Genomic DNA, 21,394 nt, shown 5'->3' with positions numbered 1-21,394 from the left:
AAGACCCTTCTTTGTACCTCAGTCTATTTAATCCTTTCAATGTCCTATGAAGTAAGTACTTTTATAATCCTCATTCTACAGATGAGAAAAGTGAAGCTCAGAGAGGTGCACTAACCTGCCCAAGGTCACCCAGCCAGCAAGTGGTACAGCTAAGATTTAAGTCTTGACATCTGGGCTGCTTTACTATACCAGATTGCTTAGAAATTGTCCAATAAGTCATTCTGGCAAGGAATTTTAGGTTTTATACTCAAGGTATTGCTTTGAAATCAAGTTTGTAGTTATGACAAAGTTGGTGGCTCTGTGTTTAGGGAAGGATTTGTGACAACCGATACAGACAGCAACACTTCAATGGAATGCCACCCTAGGCAAAAGTTCCTCCTGAGACAGCCCCCTCTCGTGACACTTGGCCTGCCACGTGGACAATATGGCCTGTTGAAAACATTCTTTTTATTTTTTTCCAGAAATGATCTATTGGAAAGTTTCTAACAGAGAAACTTTCTTCGTATTTATAAGAAAGCACAGTGTTCTGTACTTTCCACTTAATTTTGCTGCAAACCTAAAACTGCTCTAAAAAATAAAGTCTATTAAGAAAAACAGAGGCCAGGTGCAGTGGCTCATGCCTGTAATCCCAGCACTTTGGGAGGCTGAGGTGGGTGGATCACCTGAGGTCAGGAGTTCGAGACCACCCTGGCCAACATGGTGAAACCCCATCTCTACTAAAAATACAAAAATTAGCTAGGCATGGTGGCACACGCCTGTAATCCCAGCACTGTGGGAGGCCAAGGCAGGTGGATCACCTGAGGTCAGGAGTTCGAGACCACTCTGGCCAACATGACGAAACACCATCTCTACTAAAAATACAAAAATTAGCTAGGCGTGGTGGCAGGGGTCTGTAATCCCAGCTACTTGGGAGGCTGAAGCAAGAGAATCGCTTGAACCCAGGAGGCGGAGGTTGCAGTGAGCCAAGATCCCACCACTGCACTCCAGCCCACAAGAGCAAAACTGTCACAAAAACAAATAAATAAATAGTTGCTAAATAAACAAACCATGGATACATCTTATATGTTGATATCAATAGTTCTGTTAGCAGGTTGCCAGTGTCAGTTCTTTCTCTCGGTAAAGGTCGCGCCTCATAAAAGAGGCGGAAACACACATAACCACACATAGGTGACAGAAGTCTTCAACAACAGATTCCCTCCACCTGCTCCACCCCCTCTGCTGGCCATACCAGTGCTGTAGGCGGGGGAGCTAGGGCTCTCGGAGATGGGCGACATGGGCGAGTGCAGGTCTGGGATCTGGTCCATGCTGAGGGCACAGCTGCGGATGGAGTCCCGAGGGCGGGGCAGCGACGTACTGTGGAGCAGACACCATCATGGGCAGGGAGCCCGGAGGTCAGGGGCCTCAGCCTGCCTCTGGGACCCCCCACCTCTGCACCTTGAACTTCAGAGGCAGAGAAGGCTTGGAGATTATCAAATCCAACTTCCCGACTGACAGGTACCAAAAAAAACTGAAGCCCAGATGAGGGAGGGGGCACAGCGAGTCAGGAGCAGAGCTAGGAACCCTGGTGGCTAGAATGCCTGGTTTCTTTTTTTTTTTTTTTTGTCTTTTTTCTTTTCTTTTTTGTTTTTTTTTTCAGAGATGGAGTCTCACTCTGTCGCCCAGACTGCAGTGCAGTGGCGTGATTTCAGCTCACTGCAACTGCTGAACCTGCCTCCCGAGTTCAAGACATTCTCCTGCTTCAGCCTCCGAGTAGCTGGGATTACAGGTGCCCGTTACCAAGCGTGGCTAATTTTTTGTATTTTTAGTAGAGATGGGGTTTCACCATGTTGGCCAGGCTTGTCTCAAACTTCTGACCTCAGGTGATTCACCCACCTCATCCTCGCAAAGTGCTGGGATTACAGGCACGAGCCACCGCGCTTCGCCATTAGCCCGGTTCCTAGTCGGTATCTTCCACATGACCCTGCTCTCCTCCTTTCCTATCCAGCTTCCCCTCCCACAAAGCTTAGAGCAGCCTGAGGATGAGGCTTGGGGGCACCCAGCTGAGCCAACACTTCTCAAGCTCCTCTGTCCCTCTCCTTTCCCAAGGAGGAGAGGATGGGAAAGGGGGTATAGGCCAGAATTCAACTACCCCATGAGGTGCCTTTGTGCAAATTAGTCAACTACAACCATTCTCTGGGCAGACACGGCCCCTCACTAGTGCCCTCAGCTTGATAAGCAGAATATTTCCTCCAACCTGGAGAATGGTCTGGGGAGAGGGGCTAGCAGGAAGAGTAGTGAGCCTTAGGGAGTGGGCCCACCATCCCGACCTCTCCTCACTGCTCCCAACTATGCTCAGGATGCCTCAGGCACACATGGTCCGTGGATCCTGACACCATTATGTTTACTGGTTCGGAACCACAGGCTAAGTGGCTGCAGCCCACAGGGTATCCATTCATCAATTCCTTGACTGGGAGCACCCAACCCAGCCCCAGGGAGATGGAGCCTCAAGCGCCTATCCAAGTGCAGGTGGCACAGGACAGCAGATCTCTTTGCAAACAGCCAGGGAAACCACAGAAACTTGGGGCACAGACTTCAGAGTCTACAGACCTGGGTTCGAATCTTGATCCTACCACTCTCTAGCAAGCGGCTTCCCCCCTCTAAGCTTATGTCCTCATCTACAAATTGGGTGTATGGGCAGGACCCACCTCCCAGGAGGAAATGGGCGTTGATGAGATTGGGCACATACAGCACTTAACACTTAGTAGGATCTCAGGAACCGTCAGCTGCTGTGGCTTTTCCTGGCATCTGGGGCCTGGTTTTAGCCCCGGAGACAACCAGGTGTGATTAAAATTTGCTGAGAACATCCCATTCCCTGTGCAGTGATTTGCATGCTGTAAAGCCCTCTGCTCGGATGCCCACCTTGGCCTAGCTGGGTAGGATGTGGAGGGGTGGCATCAGGTGGCGGGAACCAGGCCCCTCTCCGGTTCAGGACTCAGGGCTCCCTTGGGGTAGGGAGGGCTGCTTGAATGAAAGCCTTTATAGGTAGGAACATGGGGATAACAGAGGAGAGGTGACAGGGTCAAGGGCACATGGCCAGCGAGTGGCAGAGCTGGGATTGCAACTTGGGTCTGACTCCCTGCAAGCCCTGTGTTCCGCACATCCACAGAGTATGGCCCAACCTTCCTCCCATTCCTCCCTGCACACAGAGGCTCCAGGAGAGTAATTTCATCCCATTTCAGTGTACCTAGGCCTTCTCTTTCTCACTAGCCCTCTCATTACCCACAACCCCATTTGACAAATGGGGCCCTGGCTGACCTGGTGGGGCAGCCATCGCTGCGGGTGACCTTGTCGGCAGTGAGCCCATCGGTCATGGTGACGCTGCGCCGCTTCATGTGGCTTCCCTTGGGGCCTGAGGGGCTGACAGGGCTGGCAGGCTTGCTACTCCCCTGTCCCAGGCCATAGCTGGCCTCGAGGTAGCGCAGTGGGAAGGTGCGGTTCACCGGGCAGTAGATGATGGCACCACTCTGCTCTGACACAGCCTTGCGGCTGCCCACATGATAGCGCACGAGGGCGGGCACGTGGTCGAAGCTCTCCTGCTCAAACAGGTACTGGATGTGTGTGTAGCTCTCGCCTGCCTTCACCACCACCTTGTTGATCTTGAAGTGCAAGGCCTGGTTGCGCCAGCGGCACGTGAGCACATAGTCGCCCAGGCTGGTGAGTGAGTCCCGGATGAGGAAGTCGCCATTGCGTTGTACCAAGGTCTCCGAGACCTGCAGAAGGCATGGTTAGGCTGGAGTAGGGTGGGGCCAGGAGAGGGTCAGACCCAGGATCTGGGGGACAGAGCAACCCAGGATTAGGGGCCACAGCAAGGCCAGACTCAGGGCATAGAGGACCCAGTGAACAGAGACATCTGACATCTGAGAGCGGGGATGCAATGACCCAGGTTCACAGGGGGCACCTCAGCCAGAGGCCCTGAGTCTGCAGCACAGAGGCTCAGGAATGGGAGGACCCAGCACCTTGGAATGGGAGGCACAGAGGCCCAGGGTCTGGAGGAGTGAGAATGGCTGTAACCTGAGACCCAGGTCTCAGACCCATCCCTTCTCAGGGTTCCGGTTGGGCAGAGTGAATTCCCAATCCTCATTCTTCCAACCACCCAGTGCTCTGGCATGCCTCTGGCCCTTGCACCCTCAAGCTGCTTTTTTGTCCTGGAACACCCTTCCTGCCTTGTCCATCTGATGAACTTCTTTATTATTATTATTGTTGTTATTATTATTATTATTATTATTAAGATGGAGTCTCACTGTCACCCAGGCTGGAGTGAGGTGGCACACTCACTGCAACCTCCGCCTCCTTGGTTCAAGTGATTCTCCTGCCTCAGCCTCCTGAGTAGCTGGCATTACAGGTGCATGCCACCATGCCTGGCGAATTTTCTTATTTTTAGTAGAGACGAGGTTTCACCATGTGGGCCAGGCTGGTCTGAAATTCCTGACCTCAGGTGATCTGCCCACCTCAGCTTCCCAAAGTGGTGAGATTACAGGCATGAGCCATCGCACCTGGCCCCACCTGGTGAACTCCTATCCATCTCACAAAGGCCTCCATCCTCAGTGTCCCCTCCTCGGGACTCGCCCATATTCTTACCAGGCACTCTATTCTTGTACGTCTTCCACTAGGCTCTGACTGTCATCCTGCCTGTCAGTCCCCCACCCTGGGCCATTAGCCATCAAGAGAAGCCACCACCTTTTCTACCTCTGCACCCTTGGTGCTAAGCACAGGTCCTGGCAGAGTTGGTGTTTGGCAAAGATCATAGCATAGATGAAAGAAGGAACAAGTGATCTATCAACTTAAGTCTGTGGCTTATAAAGTCACCTCAGCCAAGAAACTCAACTTTGCCAAAACTAAGTAGCCCAAAGATTGGTACTCACTAAGCAAACATACAAAAGGCAGATATGTAGACCAGTAACAATAACAGCATAATAATAAGAACAAAGGCCAACATTCATGGTGTCAAGCATCATGTTAAACATTTTACCTGCATTATTTCATTTAATTTTCACAACACCCCTTTGCAGTAGACACTGAGGCTCGGAGAGGTGAAGCAACTTGTTCAAGGTCACACAGTCAGTAAAGGGCAGAGCTAGACCTCATCCCAGTCCATTCTGATTGAATTCACCAAGCAACAGGTCAGAGCCTCCCAGGTGGCTGCAGCCAGGGCTGGGGCTGGCCAACGCAGTGGGTGGGAGGGTCCCGGGTTGAAGTCCAGCTCGGGGCCTACTCACCTCTCGGGGGATGCGGCCGTGGTACCAGGCATGGCTGCGGAGATCCGTGCTGCTGAGTTTGAGCTCCTCCTCCAATTCCTTGTGGAGTTTCTCTGGCGATGAGTCCAGGATGTACTTCTCCTTGGAGAACTGGGTAGAAAACAGCAAGAGTTGGCATCCAACTTAAAGCCTCCTTCTTCTTTCCCTCCCAACTTCATTCTACCATGGATGAAATCCTCCTATCCTGGGACTCTGGGAACACTAAGGCACAGGTGCCAGACCCTTTCCCATGGGTCCCAGAAAGAGTAAAGAAATCTCAATTCCTTCCACAAAACAATGCCAGCTGCATTCCAGGCCCTGTGCTATATGCCAGGGGTGGATGCAGTGATCCATAAACCAAGCCCGGCCCTCAAGGCAGTGCCTAGGCTGAGGAGAGGCAAAAGCAATAGGAGCCTCTGAGTAGAGTGCGGTCAGCACCACAGCGCTGGACAGCGGCAAAGAGCCGGGTGGCTTTTACAAGCGGGATTAAGCCTGGGCGAGACAGAGGGGTCTGGGAAGCCTTCCTGGAGAAGATGGCAGTAAGAAAACACTCATTATGCACCAAGGGCACCAAACTGTTCTTGAAGTGTTGGAGGGGGATTTCTACAGGTGAATCTTGGAGGTAAGGCAGCAGGTAACTGCAGGAAAAGCTATGAACAAAACCACAGAGCTGGCTGGACAAGGATATGTTCTGGGATGGTGCATTCTACAATGCAAGGGTGGGGAAGGGACTATAAACAGGGACACGGGGACCCCACACAGACATCTGCATTGCCCCTTACAATTTCCAAGGCCATTTCTCCCTTGAAATCCTCAGCAATCCTCACCCAGATGGGGAGACCATGGCCCAGCAGGGAAGCCCCATGCCACTGAGGGAGATAATACCCAGTACTCCACCCTCCCACCTGGCCCAGAAACTCCTGGTTTCTTGATTACTGTGGCCTGAAGTTGGAGGCTGATGGATCCCAGGGGCCCTAAGGGAAGAGGAAAGGAAGCCCCTAATGCCAGGTGTACGCCCACCAGAGCCCAGCCCAATCCTGGCTGTGCCTTGTGAGCTCTCTGGGCCTCAATTTCTTCCTCATTAAAATGGGTACAGTGACAGAACCTGCCTCACCTCACTGCGAAGATGAAAAGAGACAGCACTCCAGAGTACTACTAGCACATGGACATCCTCATCACTGCGAGGACATGGGATGGTTCTTCCTCTCCTTCCCCCACCTCCGGGCCCCAAAGATGGCTACTCCAAGACAGACAGACCCCAGCGCTGGCCAGAAGGCAGGACAGATGAGGGAGGGTAGTAAAGGGCCTTCATCCCAGGTGAGTCTCTCCCTGGGGCCCCTCGCTCCCGAGAGTCCGAGGGTCCTCCAGTCCACTCCCTGCCTCCTCAGACTATCCACAGATCTCGCCTCCTAATTCTGTGGCTACATCCCTCACCCCTCTGCTCCCACACTGCCTGGGTTTAGCCTAGTCTGCATTGCTCCCAAGACACCATGATTCCCAGTGTCAGAGATATCTAGAATCTCTGACTCCATTCAACATTGACTAGGTCCCTATCCTGGTCCTGTGCCAGGGCTGAGGACCCAAGGTGGCCTCTGCCCTGGGGGAGGCCTTGCAGACACTGACAATCAATTCCAGGTTTCCTGAATGTCCCGAGATGCACAGAGATGGTGCACCACCAAACTAGTCAGGGGGCAGAGTCAGGAATCACTTCCCTGAAAAGGTGGTGTTTCTGCTGAGGTCTGAAGAAGGACTGGGTGAGCCAAGCAAAAGCACCAGGGTGGAGAGGGTGGGTGGACAGGTGGACAGGGAAGAGCTTCTGGGGAGAGAGCGGCAAAGTCAGGGTCCTACGGGCAGAGCCAAGGGGAGGGAGGGGAGATGAATAAGAAGCTTCCAAGGGGCTGTGGGGGCAGGGGCAGGTGTGGCAGGGCTGCCTCAGGGAGCTGGGGTTTATCCGGAGGCCACAGCAGAGTCATGGAGGGGTTTGGAAGCGTTGGGGCAGGTTTAGTCCACTTATGGAGAGCAGCCTAGGGTTTTCCAGGCAGTGGCAGGGCAGATAAGGCGTGGGCAGAAGGAGTGGGGGAAAGGGAGTTTAGATGGCCATTGATTCATGTGGGGGAGCAGGGCGGAGGGGTCAGAGAGGACTCTTGGCCGAGATCCTAGAAGGATGATGGGACATGCTCTGAGTGGGCAAGGCTGGGGCAGGAGCAGCTTGGTGGTGGGCCCATGAAAATTTGGACCTTGAGGAGCCTGCAGGGCTCTGGGGACAGATGGTGGGAGTGGGCGGTTTGCACAGGTGCTCAGGAGAAAGGCGGGGCCTGGGGGTGGGAATTCTGCACATCCTCCGGCTGTGGTAGAAACCGACGCCCCCGAAGGGCAGAGAGGCCCAGGGCTGAGCTAGGATCTGGGCCTTCTCAGACACCTACACTTCTCCAAGGGGTCCCCTACTTCTGGGGGTCCCTGGTCTCTCTCCCTCTCACTCTGCGGTGCTCACACCAGCCTAGTCCTCTTTCCTCACATCACACCAAACCCTGGAAAGGGAAGAGTGGGCGTCACAGGGAAAAAGGGAACCAAGACCTCAGCCTTCTGGCATCCTCCTTGACAAAGGGCATGCAATTGAGACCTTCCCCCAGTTCCACAGCTGGAGCTAGAGGGACGCGGGCAAAGGAGGGAGGAGGCTGGATGTTGAAGAACCGCCCCAAGGCTGCCACTGTGTGACCTTGAGCCAGTCACTTCCCCTCTCTGGGCCTGGGCAGCCTCATCCGTTAAAGGGGCTGGGAGACTGGGCTCCACTTTTCTAGCTTAATCACTAGCCACGGAGAGTTTGGGGGGACCAACTTGGTCCTCCCACACACCTGAGGGTGAGGAATCCTAGGGTCCCTGTGCCTTGATCTCACCTCGACCTGGGAGCCCCCAGTTCCCTAGAGTTGGGTGTGCTGGGGTGCGAATGCAGCATCCCTGCGCTCGGCGCCCTGCTATTGGCCAGAGATGATCTCACCGCCTCCCGGCCTGCGCGCGCCTGATTGGCCGGTGCGGGGATGCTGCGCTCCGCCGCCGGCGGGGCAGTCCTTCAGGCGGGCTCCGCGAGCGTGTGTGAGCCTGGGGGAGCGAAGAGCCGACGCGCCTGGCATCTCCCAGGGGGCTCAGGGGGAAGGAGCGCGGAGACCCCCGGACAGGGTCTTAACCCCTTCCCGCCAGCCCGAGCCCAGTATCCCCTCCAGCTCCCCTCGGCGTCCCAACCCCAAGCAAAGCCATCCCCAAAGGATGCTCCGCAGAGAGGCGGGGTCCGGGTCCTCCCCTCCACCCCTTTCCGTTTAACCCTCTCACCGCCGCGGCGCCGTCCTGCACTGCCCGGCCAGCTGGGCTGGGAGAGACCCGCGCCCCAGGCATGTCCAAGCCCACCTAGAGGGCGGGAGGGTGGCGGGCGCTCTGGCCCCAACCCTGGCATCCGAAGCATCCCCCGCGTTTCCTGCTCCTCACTCAGTCTTCAGATCCCAGTCCAGCGCCCCCGGTACAATGGGGAGCCAGGGTGCCCAGGTCAGCCGCAAGGGCCAGCGTACCAGGCGGAGGACCGGCAGGACGCCGGAGACCCCATCTCCCAGTCCCCCCTGCCCCAGCTCTCTCCCTCCTGCGGAGGAGGCAGAAACGGACCGGCATCTACTGCAGCCCGGAGTCCCAGGAGTGGCCGCCGAACCCTCACCCCGCGGAGCGCCTGGGCGCCCAGAGGTGAGGCTGGGGCGACCCCGCCCCCTCCCCGGGCCGGCCCAGCCCGACCCTCCCGGGCGCCGCTGAGCTGCAGCTCCCCGGCTGGCTCTAGGGCCCCGGGCGGAGCGGCCGGGGGTCCCAGCCCGGCGCGCGTGGCGGGGGCCAAGCCGCCCCCTCACCTGCACCTGCACGAAGGAGCCGCGGTAGAAGCAGCAGGCGGCGGCCGACAGGGCGCTCCACAGGCTGCACCGCTCGGTCATGGTGGGGCCAGGCTGCCGGGGCCGGGACGGTGTGGGGGGGCGGTGGCCGGCGGGGCAGGGGCGCAGGGACCAACCGGCTGGGCACCGGCTGCGCGTGCCTCTCAGCGGCGCGATTACCTCATCGCCTTGTCGGGGGAGGAGCGGGGAGGCGGGGCGGGGAGACCCCACCCTCCAGCCGGCCAGGGGAGGGGAGGGGGCCATTGTTCCTCCCTCCGCCCGCCCCCAGCTCCCAGCCCCTCGCCCCCCGCCCTCCAGTTCCGCGCGCTCGGGCTGCCTGGAGCTGCGGGCGCGGAGCGGAGGACCTGCCAAGGAGGGTATTACCGGGGGCAGCGGGATCGGGTGGGGACCCATGGGCCAGCGAGGGGAGGTTCCTGCCTCCCCCACTCGCCGCACCTCTAACAGACCGGGAGCGGGCAGAGACTTTGAATTAAATCATATCTAAAACTGGAAAAATCCGTATATGTGCTGGACCAAATTCTTTGTGGCCTCAGGAAATCTCCCAGAGCCCAGGATTTCTCACCCCTGGTTTGGAATCAGAGACTCTGCTGGGAATCGAGGATGTTCACTGACAAGACTCTGGGGGTGCAGAGAGCCAGTAAAGCCCAGCGGTTAGAGAGGCAGCCTGGATTCAACTGTCCCCTAACTACTGGTGCGCCCACTCCCACCAGCTCTTTCCCTGGGATCTACGACTCACTTGTGGAAAATGCACCTGTCAAACGCAGCTAAAGCCTGCGCTGACCTCACAGAACTCTTGTGAGCTTTCGCTGAGCTGGTGCATGTAAGTTGCCAGGCATGAAGTAAGCGCTCAATAAGTGCACGCTATTATTTTCAAGCTTCCTGTCTTAGAAACTGGACTTTTTGGCCTGGCATGGTGGCTCACGCCTGTAATCCCACGCCCTGGGAGACCAGGGCAAGTGCATCACTTGAGGCCAGGAGTTCAAGACCAGTCTGGCCAACATGGTGAAACCCTGTCTCTACTAAAAACACAAAAAAATTAGCCGGGTGTGGTGGCACATGCCTGTAATCCCAGCTACTCAGGAGGCTGAGGCATGAGAACCGCTTGAACCCAGGAGGAGGAGGTTGCAGTGAGCCAACATTGTACCACTGCACTCCAGCCCGGGTGATGGAGCAAGACTCTGTCTCAAAAAGAAAAAGAAAAAGAAACTGGACTTTTTGTCCCAGAACCATAGGCTCTTCAATGCAAAGGGAGCCATTGCTGATTCCCCATCAGTCAGGCCTCAGGTCCAAATCCTTCTGACAGGCTGTGTGACCGCAGATGGGTGAGTCCACCTCTCTGCACCTCAGTTGTTTGTTTGTTTTCTGTAAATACATCTGAAGCTCTGGGCATGCAGCCTGGAATTTTATGGTCTTGGAATTTAAGAATCCTTGCCTTAGAATCAAAGGATGCACAAAATAGTTTGAGAACTCTGAAGTTCTGGAAGCTGACTCCTCAAAGATGAGTATCTCAAGGTAGGAGGGGGCTTTTTTTGTTGTTGTTTTGAGATGGAGTTCGCTCTGTCACCCAGGCTGGAGTGCAGTGGCAATATCTCGGCTCACTGCAAGCTCCGCCTCCCGCGTTCATGCCATTCTCCCGCCTCAGCCTCTCCGAGTAGCTGGGACTACAGGGGCCTGCCACCATGCCCGCTAATTTTTTGTATTTTTAGTAGAGACAGGGTTTCACCGTGGTCTCGATCTCCTGACCTCGTGATCCGCCCACCTTGGCCTCCCAAACTGCTGGCATTACAAGCATGAGCCTCCACGCCTGGCCTGTTCTTGTTTTTTTGAGACAGAGTTTTGTTCTTTTTGCCCAGGCTGAAGTGGAGTTGAGTGATCTTGGCTCACTGCAATCTCGGCCGCCTGGGCTCAAGCAATTCTCCTGCCTCAGCTTCCCAAGTAGCTGGGATTACAAGTGACAAGTGCGTGCCACCATGCTTGGCTAATTTTTTTTTTTTTTTTTTTTATAGAGATGGGGTTTCACCATGTTGGCCAGGCTGGTCTTGACCTCTTGACCTCAAGTGATCTGCCCGCATTACACACATAAGCCACCGTGCCCAGCCTAGGAGGGGGCTTTTGGAACCCAACTATTGATTCCTTTTAACCCTCATTTGATTTTTTTTTTTTTAAGAGGCAGGGTATCCCTCTGTCGCCCGGCTGGAGTGCAGTGGCATAATCACAGCTCACTGCAGCATTGACCTCCTGGTCTCAAGCAATTCTCTTGCCTCAGCCTCCCGAGTAGCTAGGACTACAGGTGCGCACCACCATGCTCAGCTATTTTTTTTTTCAAGACATGGTCTCACTCTGTCACCCAGGTTGGAGTGCAGTGGCTCAATATCGGCTCACTGCAGCCTCTGCCTCCTGGGTTCGAGTGATTCTCATGCCTCAGCCACCTGAGTAGCTCCGAGTAGCTGGGATTACAGGCATGCACCACCATACCCAGATGATGATGATGATGATGATGATGATGATTATTATTATTATTATTATTTTGAGATGGAGTCTCGCTCCATCACCCAGGCTGGAGGGCAGCGGCAAGATCTCAGCTCACTGCAACCTCCAATTCCCAGATTCAAGCAATTCTCCTGCCTCATCCTCCTGAGTAGCTGGGATTACAGTAGTGTGCCACCACGCCTGGATAACTTTTTTATATCATTTTTTTAGTAGAGATGGGGTTTCTCCATGTTGGCCAGGCTGGTCTTGAACTCCTGACCTCAAGTAATCCACCCGCCTCGGCCTCCCAAAGTGCTGAGATTACAGGCGTGAGCCACTGCACCCGGCCAGTTTTTTGTATTTTTAGTAGAGGGTTTTCACTATCTTGGCCAGGGTGTTCTCAAACTCCTGGCCTCAAGTGATTCGCCCGCCTTGGCCTCCCAATTCTAAGGCCCAAGGCCCCCAAAGTGCTGGGATTACAGGTGTGAGCCCAGGTGTGAGCCACCGCACCCGGCCTTCCCAGCTAATTTTTATATATTTTTTGTGGAGACAGGATCTTGCTATGTTGCCCAGGCTGGTCTCAAACTCCTGGCCTTAAATGACCCTCCTACTGTGGCCTCCCAGTTGCTGGGATTACAGGCATGAGCCACCGTGCCTGGAACCTCATCTGAGTCTTGAAACTAAAATTAACATTCCTTTGACTTTGTCCTTTGGCAGACTGTTTAATCAGTTCTACTGAGCAGGTATTATTTATTTTACAATGTTAAAAAAAAACCTACATTTTTAAACCCTAAAAATAAACTAAAGGAAAAAAATATAAAGCCAACATTCTTCACAGGGATCTCACTACCTTACCAGGCAGCTGGGGTCGATGGGATGCTGAAATATGCCCCCTGCATTCCACCCATTGGCTTTGGTGTTGGTTTTCCCCAGGTCCTCCCTCCCACGGTGGCATAAGGGTTCTGGAATTTCTGCTCAATTTGCTGCTACCCTGGGCTCTGTTTCTGGGCTCACGCAGTTTACTTTCTGACTTTGTCCACACTCCTGCCTCTGCCAGGGCCACTCTCCTACCCATCTCTGCTTAACTTTGTCTCCTTTCTAGCATTTCATACATGGAGAGATCTCAGTGAATGTTCCCAGTCAACTGCAATGGCCTGGCTCCAATGCCTCCTCCTCCAGAAAGCTTTCCTTGATCTCCAGCTCTCCAGCTCCCCACCTAAAAGTCATCCCCTACCTCTGGAGCTCCCACAGCTTCTGGTGATGATGAGGGGGCAGCAATCTGAGGACTTCCCTCGCTGCTCCATTACTAGTCACTTACATAGAGTTGTGCAGGTAGCATCTCAGGGTGATGAAATGTCCCTGCAGTGAGGAGCTAGGCCAGCCCGCCCTGTTCCAGGCCCAGGTCGCCCACTCACGGCCACGGGCTCACTGAAGCCATAGCAACCCTGGGTTGGAGGCACCCCTGTTACCATTTCACACAGTCAAACACAGGCTCAGGGAGGCAATGCCACACCCAAATCCAGTGGCAAGTAAGTGGCAGATCTCAGACTAAAATTTGTTTTTTAGTTTTGTGGGGTTTTCTATATCAGCCTACATCATGCTTTTTTTTAAATCTCTTTTGAGATGGAGTCTTGCTCTGTCGCCCAGGCTGGAGTACAGTGGTGCTATCTCGACTCACTGCAACCTCTCCCTCCTGGGTTCAAGGAAGTCTCCTTCCTCAGCCTCCCCAGTAGCTGGGATTACAGGCATGTGCCACCACGCCTGGCTAATTTTTGTATTTTTAGTAGAGATAGGATTTCGCCATGTTGGCCAGGCTGGTCTCGAACTGCTGACCTCAGGTGATCTGCCCGCCTTGGCCTCCCAAAGTGCTGGGATTACAGGCATGAGCCACTGTGCCCAGCCTGAGCCACTGGGCCTGGCCCATCATGCTTTGACGGGACTAAAATTTGGATTTGCTGGGCGTGGTCACTCGTGCTTGTATTCCCAGCACTTTGGGAGGCTGAGACAGGAGGATCACTTGAGGCCAGGCTTTTGAGACCAGCCTGGGCAACATAGTGAGACCCCACCTTTAAAAAAAAATTGTTTTTTGGCCGGGCGTGGTGGCTCACGCCTGTAATCCCAGCATTTTGGGAGGCCGAGGCAGGCGGATCACGAAGTCAGGAGATCAAGACCATCCTGGCTAACACGGTGAAACTCCGACTCTACTAAAAATATAAAAAATTAGCCGGGCGTGGTGGCAGGCACCTATAGTCCCAGCTACTCGGGAGGCTGAGGCAGGAGAATGGTGTGAACCCGGGAGGCGGAGCTTGCAGTGAGCCAAAATCGCACCACTGTGCTCCAGCCTGGGCAACAGAGTGAGACTCCGTCTCAAAAAAAAAAAATTTTTTTTTTTTTAAATTAGCAGTGGCACACACATGTAGTCCCAGGGACTTAGGAGGCTAAGGTGGGAGGATTGCTTGAGCCCAGGAGCTCAAGGCTGCAGTGAGAGACAGAGCGAGATCCCATCTCTTAAAAAAATAATAATAAAAATATAAGTTGGATCTGATGGATTGCAAAAAACAAGCGCAAAGCACTATATGCTTCTTCCATGGGTCCCACATGGACCGGGAGCCCTTTGAACTCAGGGCCTGGTGCTCCTTGCCCTCTGCCTACTCTCAGTACTCAGCACAGGGCGTTGCTTAGGGTGCGGGCTCCTGGGGGTAGAAGGTCAAGGGCTTTGGCTATAGTCCTGGCATCAAACTTGGGGTGTAATCCCAGTTCTTCCTCAAAATATCAGGTTGGTGCAAAAGTAACTGTGGTTTTCACCATTAAAAGTATGTGGTGTAGGGGGCTAGGGGAGGGATAGCATTAGGAAAAATACCTAATGTAGATCATGGGTTGATGGGTGCAGCAAACCACCATGGCATGTATATACCTATGTAACAAACCTGCACATTCTGCACATGAACGTGTTACCCCAGAACTTAAAGTATATAAAAATAAAAAAAAGAAAAAAAAAAGTAATGTGACCCAGGGCAAGTCACTGCACTTCTCTGGACCTCAAGTTTCCCATCTGTAAACGGGCACAAGAAGGCTCTCCCTACCCAGTGATGAGGGAGAAAATCAAATACCTCTCATGTAAAGAATGCCTCTCCTCCAGTGTCTAGCAGCCAGCACAGGGTCTGCACACAGTAGGCACTCAATATGTTATTTATGATTATTATTATTACTATCATTGTTATTTCAAAACTGCATTTTCTTTTTTTTTCCTTTTTTCCCAGGCTGGAGTGCAGTGGCGCAAATCTCAGCTCACTGCAACCTCCGCCTCCTGGGTTCAAGCGATTCTCCTGCCTCAGCTTCCTGAGTAGCTGGGATTACAGGCACGCACCACCACTTCTGGCTAATTTTTTGTATTTTTAGTAGAGATGGGGTTTCACCATGTTGGCCAGACTGGTCCTGAATTCCTGACCTCAGGTGATCCGCCCGCCTTGGCATCCCAAAGTGCTGGGATTACAAGCATGAGCCACCGTGCCCGGCCAAAACTGCATTTCAATGTTCCCAGTACCCAGGATAAATGAAGCTTTGGATAAATCTGAGCTGTGCCCATTATCTGTGATAAAGAACTGAGTCATCCTCTCCTGCTCCCTGCTCCCAGCGCCAGCACACAGTAGGTGCACAAAGATTGGGTGGGATTGGAAAGCTGCATCCTTTACATGGAGACACTGTTGGGGCCCCGTCCAGCTGGCAAGTGAGTGGGGTCAGATGATATCAAATATTGGGTTGCCCTGAGTTTGGGGCCAGGAAAGAATAATGGCTGGTGTAGGAAGAAGGTGCTGAGAATGAAACTGGATCCAAATGCTGCCTCGACTCCGAGAACCTCCCCTCCTGGGAATACACAGTGAGGTCTGGCTCCTAACAAGGCTTGAGGAAGGGCTCTGCCCACCCGTAATGGAGCAGGCTCTGAGACCTTCAGTGTCCTCTGACCAACCCCTGGCCCAGCCCCTCCTACCTTCACATAGTCGCCTCCAGCCTCTGGCTCTCCAGCAGCCCTGGAAGGAGAAAAGACAAGTGAGCATCCCCAGCCCTGCTTGGCTCCCCAGCTGCCGGTCTCTTGCCTGCCTGCCTGGGGCCAGCACCTGGCCCTTAGGACCCCAGCAGGATCACCCTGAAGGCAGGAGGGGGCACTTATCAGCTGGCCTGGCTCCTCCACTTTCCAGCTGTGCACTCCTAGGCAAGTCCCTTCACCTCTCTGAGCCTGCATTTTGTATCTGTAAATCAGGAATAATGACAGCCTCTGCCTAATGGCGTTGACTCAAGGACTCAGGGCGTGATGAACATTACATGCTTATTATGGAGTCTGCTTCCCAAACCACTTTCTTCACTGGACTCCAGACACCACGCCTCCCTGGTTTTCTTCTTCTTCTGTCTGCCTTCCCTACCCCCTCCTCCCACCCCACCCCCATCATCCCTGACTCTAAACACTGGAGGGCCCCAAGTGGGGATCAGCCCGTCCTCTTACCCTGCACTCACTTCCTAGGGTAGAGTGACCCAGTCACGGCCACTGCCCAGCTGACTGCGGAGCCACTGCCGGTGCTAGAGGGCTACAGAATTGATTCTGCCCCCAGGGTGGAGAGCCTGGAGAGGCCAGAGGCCAGAGATGGCTGTTTTTCCTTCCTTCCTCCTGAGGGCCACCGTGAACCACTCCCCCCACCGCATGGCCTTAAATGCTACCCCTACCCTCAGGCAGCCTGGACCTGCCCCTCCAACCCCAGACTTGGCAACCCAACTACCTCCTGGACGCCTCCCCTTGGATATCTGAAGGCCATCTACAACTTGTGTATCCAAAGCAGAACTGTGGCTCCTCCCTGCCCCCTCCCCATCTTCCCCATCTCAGCTGATGTCAGTTTCCTCTTTCCTGCAGCTTTGGCCAAAAACCTTGTGGTCCTTTGTGCCCCCTCTTCCATTCAGCTCCACACCCAGTCCACCAGGAAATCCTGCCGCTCCGCCGTCAGAATCCTCTCCGCATGTCCACCCCGTCCCCAAAGTGGGGCCACCCTCGTGTCTCCAGTGGAGCAGAGGAGCCTTCCCTCGGGCTCCGTGTCCACTGCCACCCACAGTCAGCTTCTGCCCCAAGGCCAGAAGGCACCTAAGCTTACAACCTAAGCATTTGATGGCAAACGAACCATCCTCAGCCCTTCAGCAGCTCCCATCTCTAGAAGAACAAAATCTAAACTCCTCTCCATGGCCATGCAATTTATCATCCAAACCAGAACTTTTCTTCCTTTGTGAGAGTAAAGACGGTACCATGATTATGCCAGAAAAACAGGCATAAATTGGCTCATCTGTTCTCCAACCCACAAGGCCCTGTGTGGCCTGCTGGTACCCGACAGCCACCCTGCCAACCCTCCAGGCTGTCTCCCTTGCACCTCATGTCCCTTATTCTGCCTCTGCCCCACCCTCCTTGGCAACTTGTTCCGGCCACAGGGCCTTCGCACTTGCTGTTCCCTCTGCCTGGAATGCTCTTCCCCAAGGGCTTCATGAAGCTTGTCCCTCCTCCCTCTTTATTCAGGGCTTTGCTTAATGTCACCTCTTCGGAGAAGCCTTCCCTGACCCCCCAACCTTGAATAGTCCCTCGTTTCTTCACTCTGTGTTCCCAACCCTACTTTATTTTCAATTTTTGCAATTTCTGCCTGAAATGGCCACTTCATATTTATTTGTTGACTTAATTATCTGATGCCCTTATGAGAGTGTTGACTTTGTCTAAATCACCACTGAGACCCAGTCCCCAACACAGTGCCTGCAGGAGCTCAAGAAATATTGCTTAAAGAAAAATTAGCCGGGCGTGGCAGTGAACGCCTGTAATCCTGGCTACTTGGGACGCTGAGGCAGGAGAATCACTTGAACCCAAGAAGAAGAGGTTGAAAGAAAGAAATATTGCTTAAAGGGATGCATGAATAGTAAAGAGCCAATTTTAATTGTTGATCGCTGTCATCATTAATTTTGTTAGGCTGGGTCCAGGTTCTCTGGTTAAGAAAGGCCTCAGCCTTCCCATCTGCAAAATGGGGAGGGGAGTCAAATATTGGACCTCCTCCTCAAATACAGGAGCCTAGTATTTACAAACAAAAGAAAGCTGAGATAAAAAATAAAATTGTGAGTTCCCCCAATCCTAAAGCCAAAAGCTCCTCCTTAAGACGTTGTCTGATAGCCCTCCCTGTTCTAACATACTAGGGTTCTTCATTGCTAATCTTCTCTCCTAGAAAGCCCTAGCTGGTAACTAACCACAGTCCCTCAAGCTACAGCCCAGCAACAGTAGGCTTTTGGGTTCTCTCTGTCCAGCAGCAGTGGGAGTGAGGTAGAGTAGGGACCCCTCCCCCAGCCACCTCCGCCCACTCTTCCCGGGTGAGGCATCCCATCCCAACATTTCCTGCTATTCAGGCCCGGAAATCCTCCCACTGCTGGGAACAGATTGGCCAGGACACTGGATCAACCCAGCGCTTCCTCCTGCTTCCTGTACTTCCCCTCGGGCTCTGGGACAGGGGCAGAGCCTTGGAGACAGGGTGCCTGCACAAGAGATCAGGCCTGACTAGGGTGGCCAGAGCCTATAGGGGTGCTCAGGGCAGAGGACCAGCTCAGGGAAGCTGAGGCTCTGGGGCCACTCTTTCGCCCCATGGCCTCACCATGGGGTGGCGCTACAACACTCTGACATGTCCAAGACACAATCACCATGTCCAGTTACAATCCGCTGCCATCACTTGCCTGGACTATCACCACCACCTCCCACTGGCTTCCCTGCCTCCATCTGTGTCCCTGAGACCTATTCTCCCCGCACAGCAGCCACAGCAGTCCTGTTCAAAGGAAGGCCAGATCACAGCTTTCCTCTGCTCCAACCCACTTGCGTGGCCCCCCAGCTTCACTCACAGTAAGAGCCAAGGTCCTGGAAAACAGCCTTGCACACTGACCCCATGGCCCACCACACTCCCCCTCACCTGCGCTGCTCCATCTCCCCCACCGCACCTCAGGGTCTTTGCACTTTCTATTCCTGCTGCCTGGAATATTTTTCCGGCAGATATCCCCTGGGTTCCCTCCCTCCTGCTCGTTTTTGTTGTTGTTGAGATGGAGTCTCGCTCCATCGCCCAGGCTGGAGTACAGTGGTGCGATCTTGGCTGACTGCAACCTCCGCCTCCCGTGTCCAAGCGATTCTCCTGCCTCAGCCTCCCAAGTAGCTGGGATTACAGGTGACCACCACCACGCCGGGCTAATTTTTTGTATTTTTAGCAGAGATGGGGTTTCGCCATGTTGGCCAGGCTGGTCTTGAACTCCTGACCTCAGGTGATCTGCTTGCCTCAGCCCCCCAAAAAGTGCTGGGATTACAGGCATGAGCCACCATGCCTGGCCCTTCAGTTCTTTTTTTTGAGACAGAGTCTCACTCTGTCATCTAGGCTGGGATGCAGTGGTGAGATCATGGCCACCATAGCCTCGACCTCCTGGCTGGAGCGATCCTCCCGTCTCGGCCTCCCAAAGTGCTGGGATTACAGGTGTGAGCAACCTCACCCAACCCCTCCTTCAGTTCTTCACTAAAATGTCCCCTTCTCAGCAAGGCCTTCCCTGGCCACCCTTTCTGAAAGTGTGATCTTCCTCCACTACCACATTCCCTTCCCTGCTTAATTCTGCCCTGACCCTCATCTGACTTAGCACGCATTTCCTCTCATGCAGGGACTAGCTCCTCTCACTAGAATGTCAGCCCCACAAGGACAAGGGTTTGTGTTTCTGTCTAGACAATGTCAGGAACCATCAGGAACTTAGTAAATATATTTTTTTGAATGAATGAATGAGTGTCACAGCAGCCCCCTGCAGCCCTGAGGACAAAGTCTAGTCCTCCTGGCTGGGCCATCTGTGACCCAGCCTCTGCTGGTCAAATCTCTTCTCTCTCCTCTCCCTTCCTTGCACTCTGGCCTCCTCAAACTTCCTCCAAAGAGCTCCACCCCCTGCAGCCTCAGGGCCTTTGCACGTGCTGTTCCCTCTGCCTAGAATGTCTTCGCTCCCTTTTGGCTAGGGTCATTCCTACTCAGCCTTCAGAGTTCAGTTTGCTTGGGGATTTCTAGAAAACTCTCCCTCCCATTGTAATGATCAAATCCAGGAATCAAAGCATCCATTTTTAAAACTCAGCTCCACTAATTAATTTATTTATTCCTCATTTTACAAACCTAAAAGAGACTTCTCCTGCCATATTAGTGGTGAAATCAATTAATAAATAATAGTGACAATTGAGCTAAATCAGTCCCATTAATCATCAGCATTAATTATTTAAATAACCAAGCCCTTTCACTGCCTGTATTAACTGATTTGTTCTGATAACTGATACCACTTATTGCATACATTAGCTTAATTAATTGGATTAATGAGCAGCAATTAAAGCCCATTATCCTTATTTTCCCAATGCATGTTTAAATCTGAGCTTCACCCTCAGGGCCTTCATCCTGGGCCAGAAGGAAGGGTGACGTTCCCCCAGGGGCCCTGTAGGAGAAGGGGTGGGGAGAGGCTGCCATCCTGCCCCACCCTGGCCCTCTTTCATGATAGTGACCTGGTCCTCTGCATAGGCCTGTCTGCTCTCTCTCCCTGTCTGTTCCCTTGGGCCTTGAGGCCTGGACATACGTCCTCAAGTGGAGACCTCCCCAACCTCTGCCACCTGCCTTTCAGCTTTTCCCCTGCCTCTGATCCCTGGCTCCCTGCCTTCCCTCTCTGAAGCTCAACTTCGTCATCTGTAAAGTGGGCACATTATAACTATCTTCCCAGAGGGGCTGTGAGGACCACATGAGAAGGAGGGGTGCAAGGTTCCCTGGCCCATGTGGGGCTCCTCTTGTTGCTCCAGACTCCACTCATGAAGATCTGCCACCCTCCCACCATGCCCCTCCTGGGGGGCTGAAGTTTCTTTCCTTCCTGTTTTTGTTTGTTTGTTTGTTTGTTTTGAGATGGAGTCTTGCTCTGTTGCCCAGGCTCGAGTGCAGTGTCATGATCTCGGCTCACTGCAACCTCTGCCTCCTGGGTTCAAGTGATTCTCTTGCCTCAGCCTCCTGAGTAGCTGGGACTACAGGTGTGCGCCACCACGCCCGGCTAGTTTTTGTATTTTTAGTAGAGATGGGGTTTCACCATGTTGGCCAGGCTGGTCTTGAACTCCTGGCATCAGGTGATCCACCTGCCTTGGCCTCCCAAAGTGCTGGGGTTACAGGCGTGAGCCCTGTGCCCAGCCTCTTTCCTTCCTTCACGCCCATCTTCACTCACCCACCGCAGAGAAGCAACAGGTACCTGCCTGCTCTGAGCTTCTCAGTCCTTAAAGGCCCTGGGCAAAAAGAGCTGGGTGGAAAGCCCCGTCTCTCCCAGGACACCAGCCATGGGGCCTGTGGGATTCCCTGCCGGGAAGGCTCTTGGCTTTAGCCCTGCCCCACTCCCCAAGATGGGCCACCATTGTGCCCAGCACATTCTGCTCCCTCTCCACCGTCTGGAGCCCTCAGTTTTCCTGAGTGGGCTGCAGTGTCCAGCAGGAGCTCAGGACGGGCGACAGCCTTGTGAGGAGAAGGCAGAGCAGGGGCCATTCTTCCCAGAGCGGAGCTGAGGATGCTGGGCCCTGACAGCTGCCACCCAAGTCTCAAAACCTGCCAAAGAAGAGAGAAAAGAAAAGGCATCTACTGAGTGCTAGTGGATGAGGGAACGCCTGGATCTCGAAGCCCCATTTTACAGGGGAGAAAACTGAAGCTT

At 53.8% G+C, this 21,394-nt stretch overlaps 1 protein-coding gene across 18 annotated transcripts in view; it reads right to left on the bottom strand.

Annotated features, from left to right (window-relative positions):
• SH2D3C (SH2 domain containing 3C) overlaps positions 1-21,394 on the bottom strand; it is a 43,383-nt gene that overhangs the window by 10,452 nt on the left and 11,537 nt on the right. For 11 of the 18 annotated variants that reach the window (XM_001150131.6, XM_016961717.4, XM_009457333.5 and 8 more), the window contains 4 exons: positions 15,651-15,690; positions 5,256-5,384; positions 3,295-3,749; positions 1,229-1,353 (listed from right to left, as the gene is read on the bottom strand). In XM_001150131.6, the coding sequence (XP_001150131.1) occupies positions 1,229-1,353; positions 3,295-3,749; positions 5,256-5,384; positions 15,651-15,690 (749 nt within the window). Of the gene's footprint in view, positions 1-1,228; positions 1,354-3,294; positions 3,750-5,255; positions 5,385-8,597; positions 8,736-9,154; positions 9,416-15,650; positions 15,691-16,160; positions 16,459-21,394 lie in introns of those variants that run through there. The other 7 variants (XM_063788229.1, XM_016961715.4, XM_016961716.4 and 4 more) reach the window with 7 other exon arrangements.

This window comes from Pan troglodytes, chromosome 11 (assembly GCF_028858775.2).
Source record: "Pan troglodytes isolate AG18354 chromosome 11, NHGRI_mPanTro3-v2.0_pri, whole genome shotgun sequence".
Taxonomy (NCBI): Eukaryota; Metazoa; Chordata; class Mammalia; order Primates; family Hominidae; genus Pan; species Pan troglodytes.
Note: the sequence above shows the minus strand (reverse complement) of the source record. Positions and strands in the feature narration are given on the sequence as shown.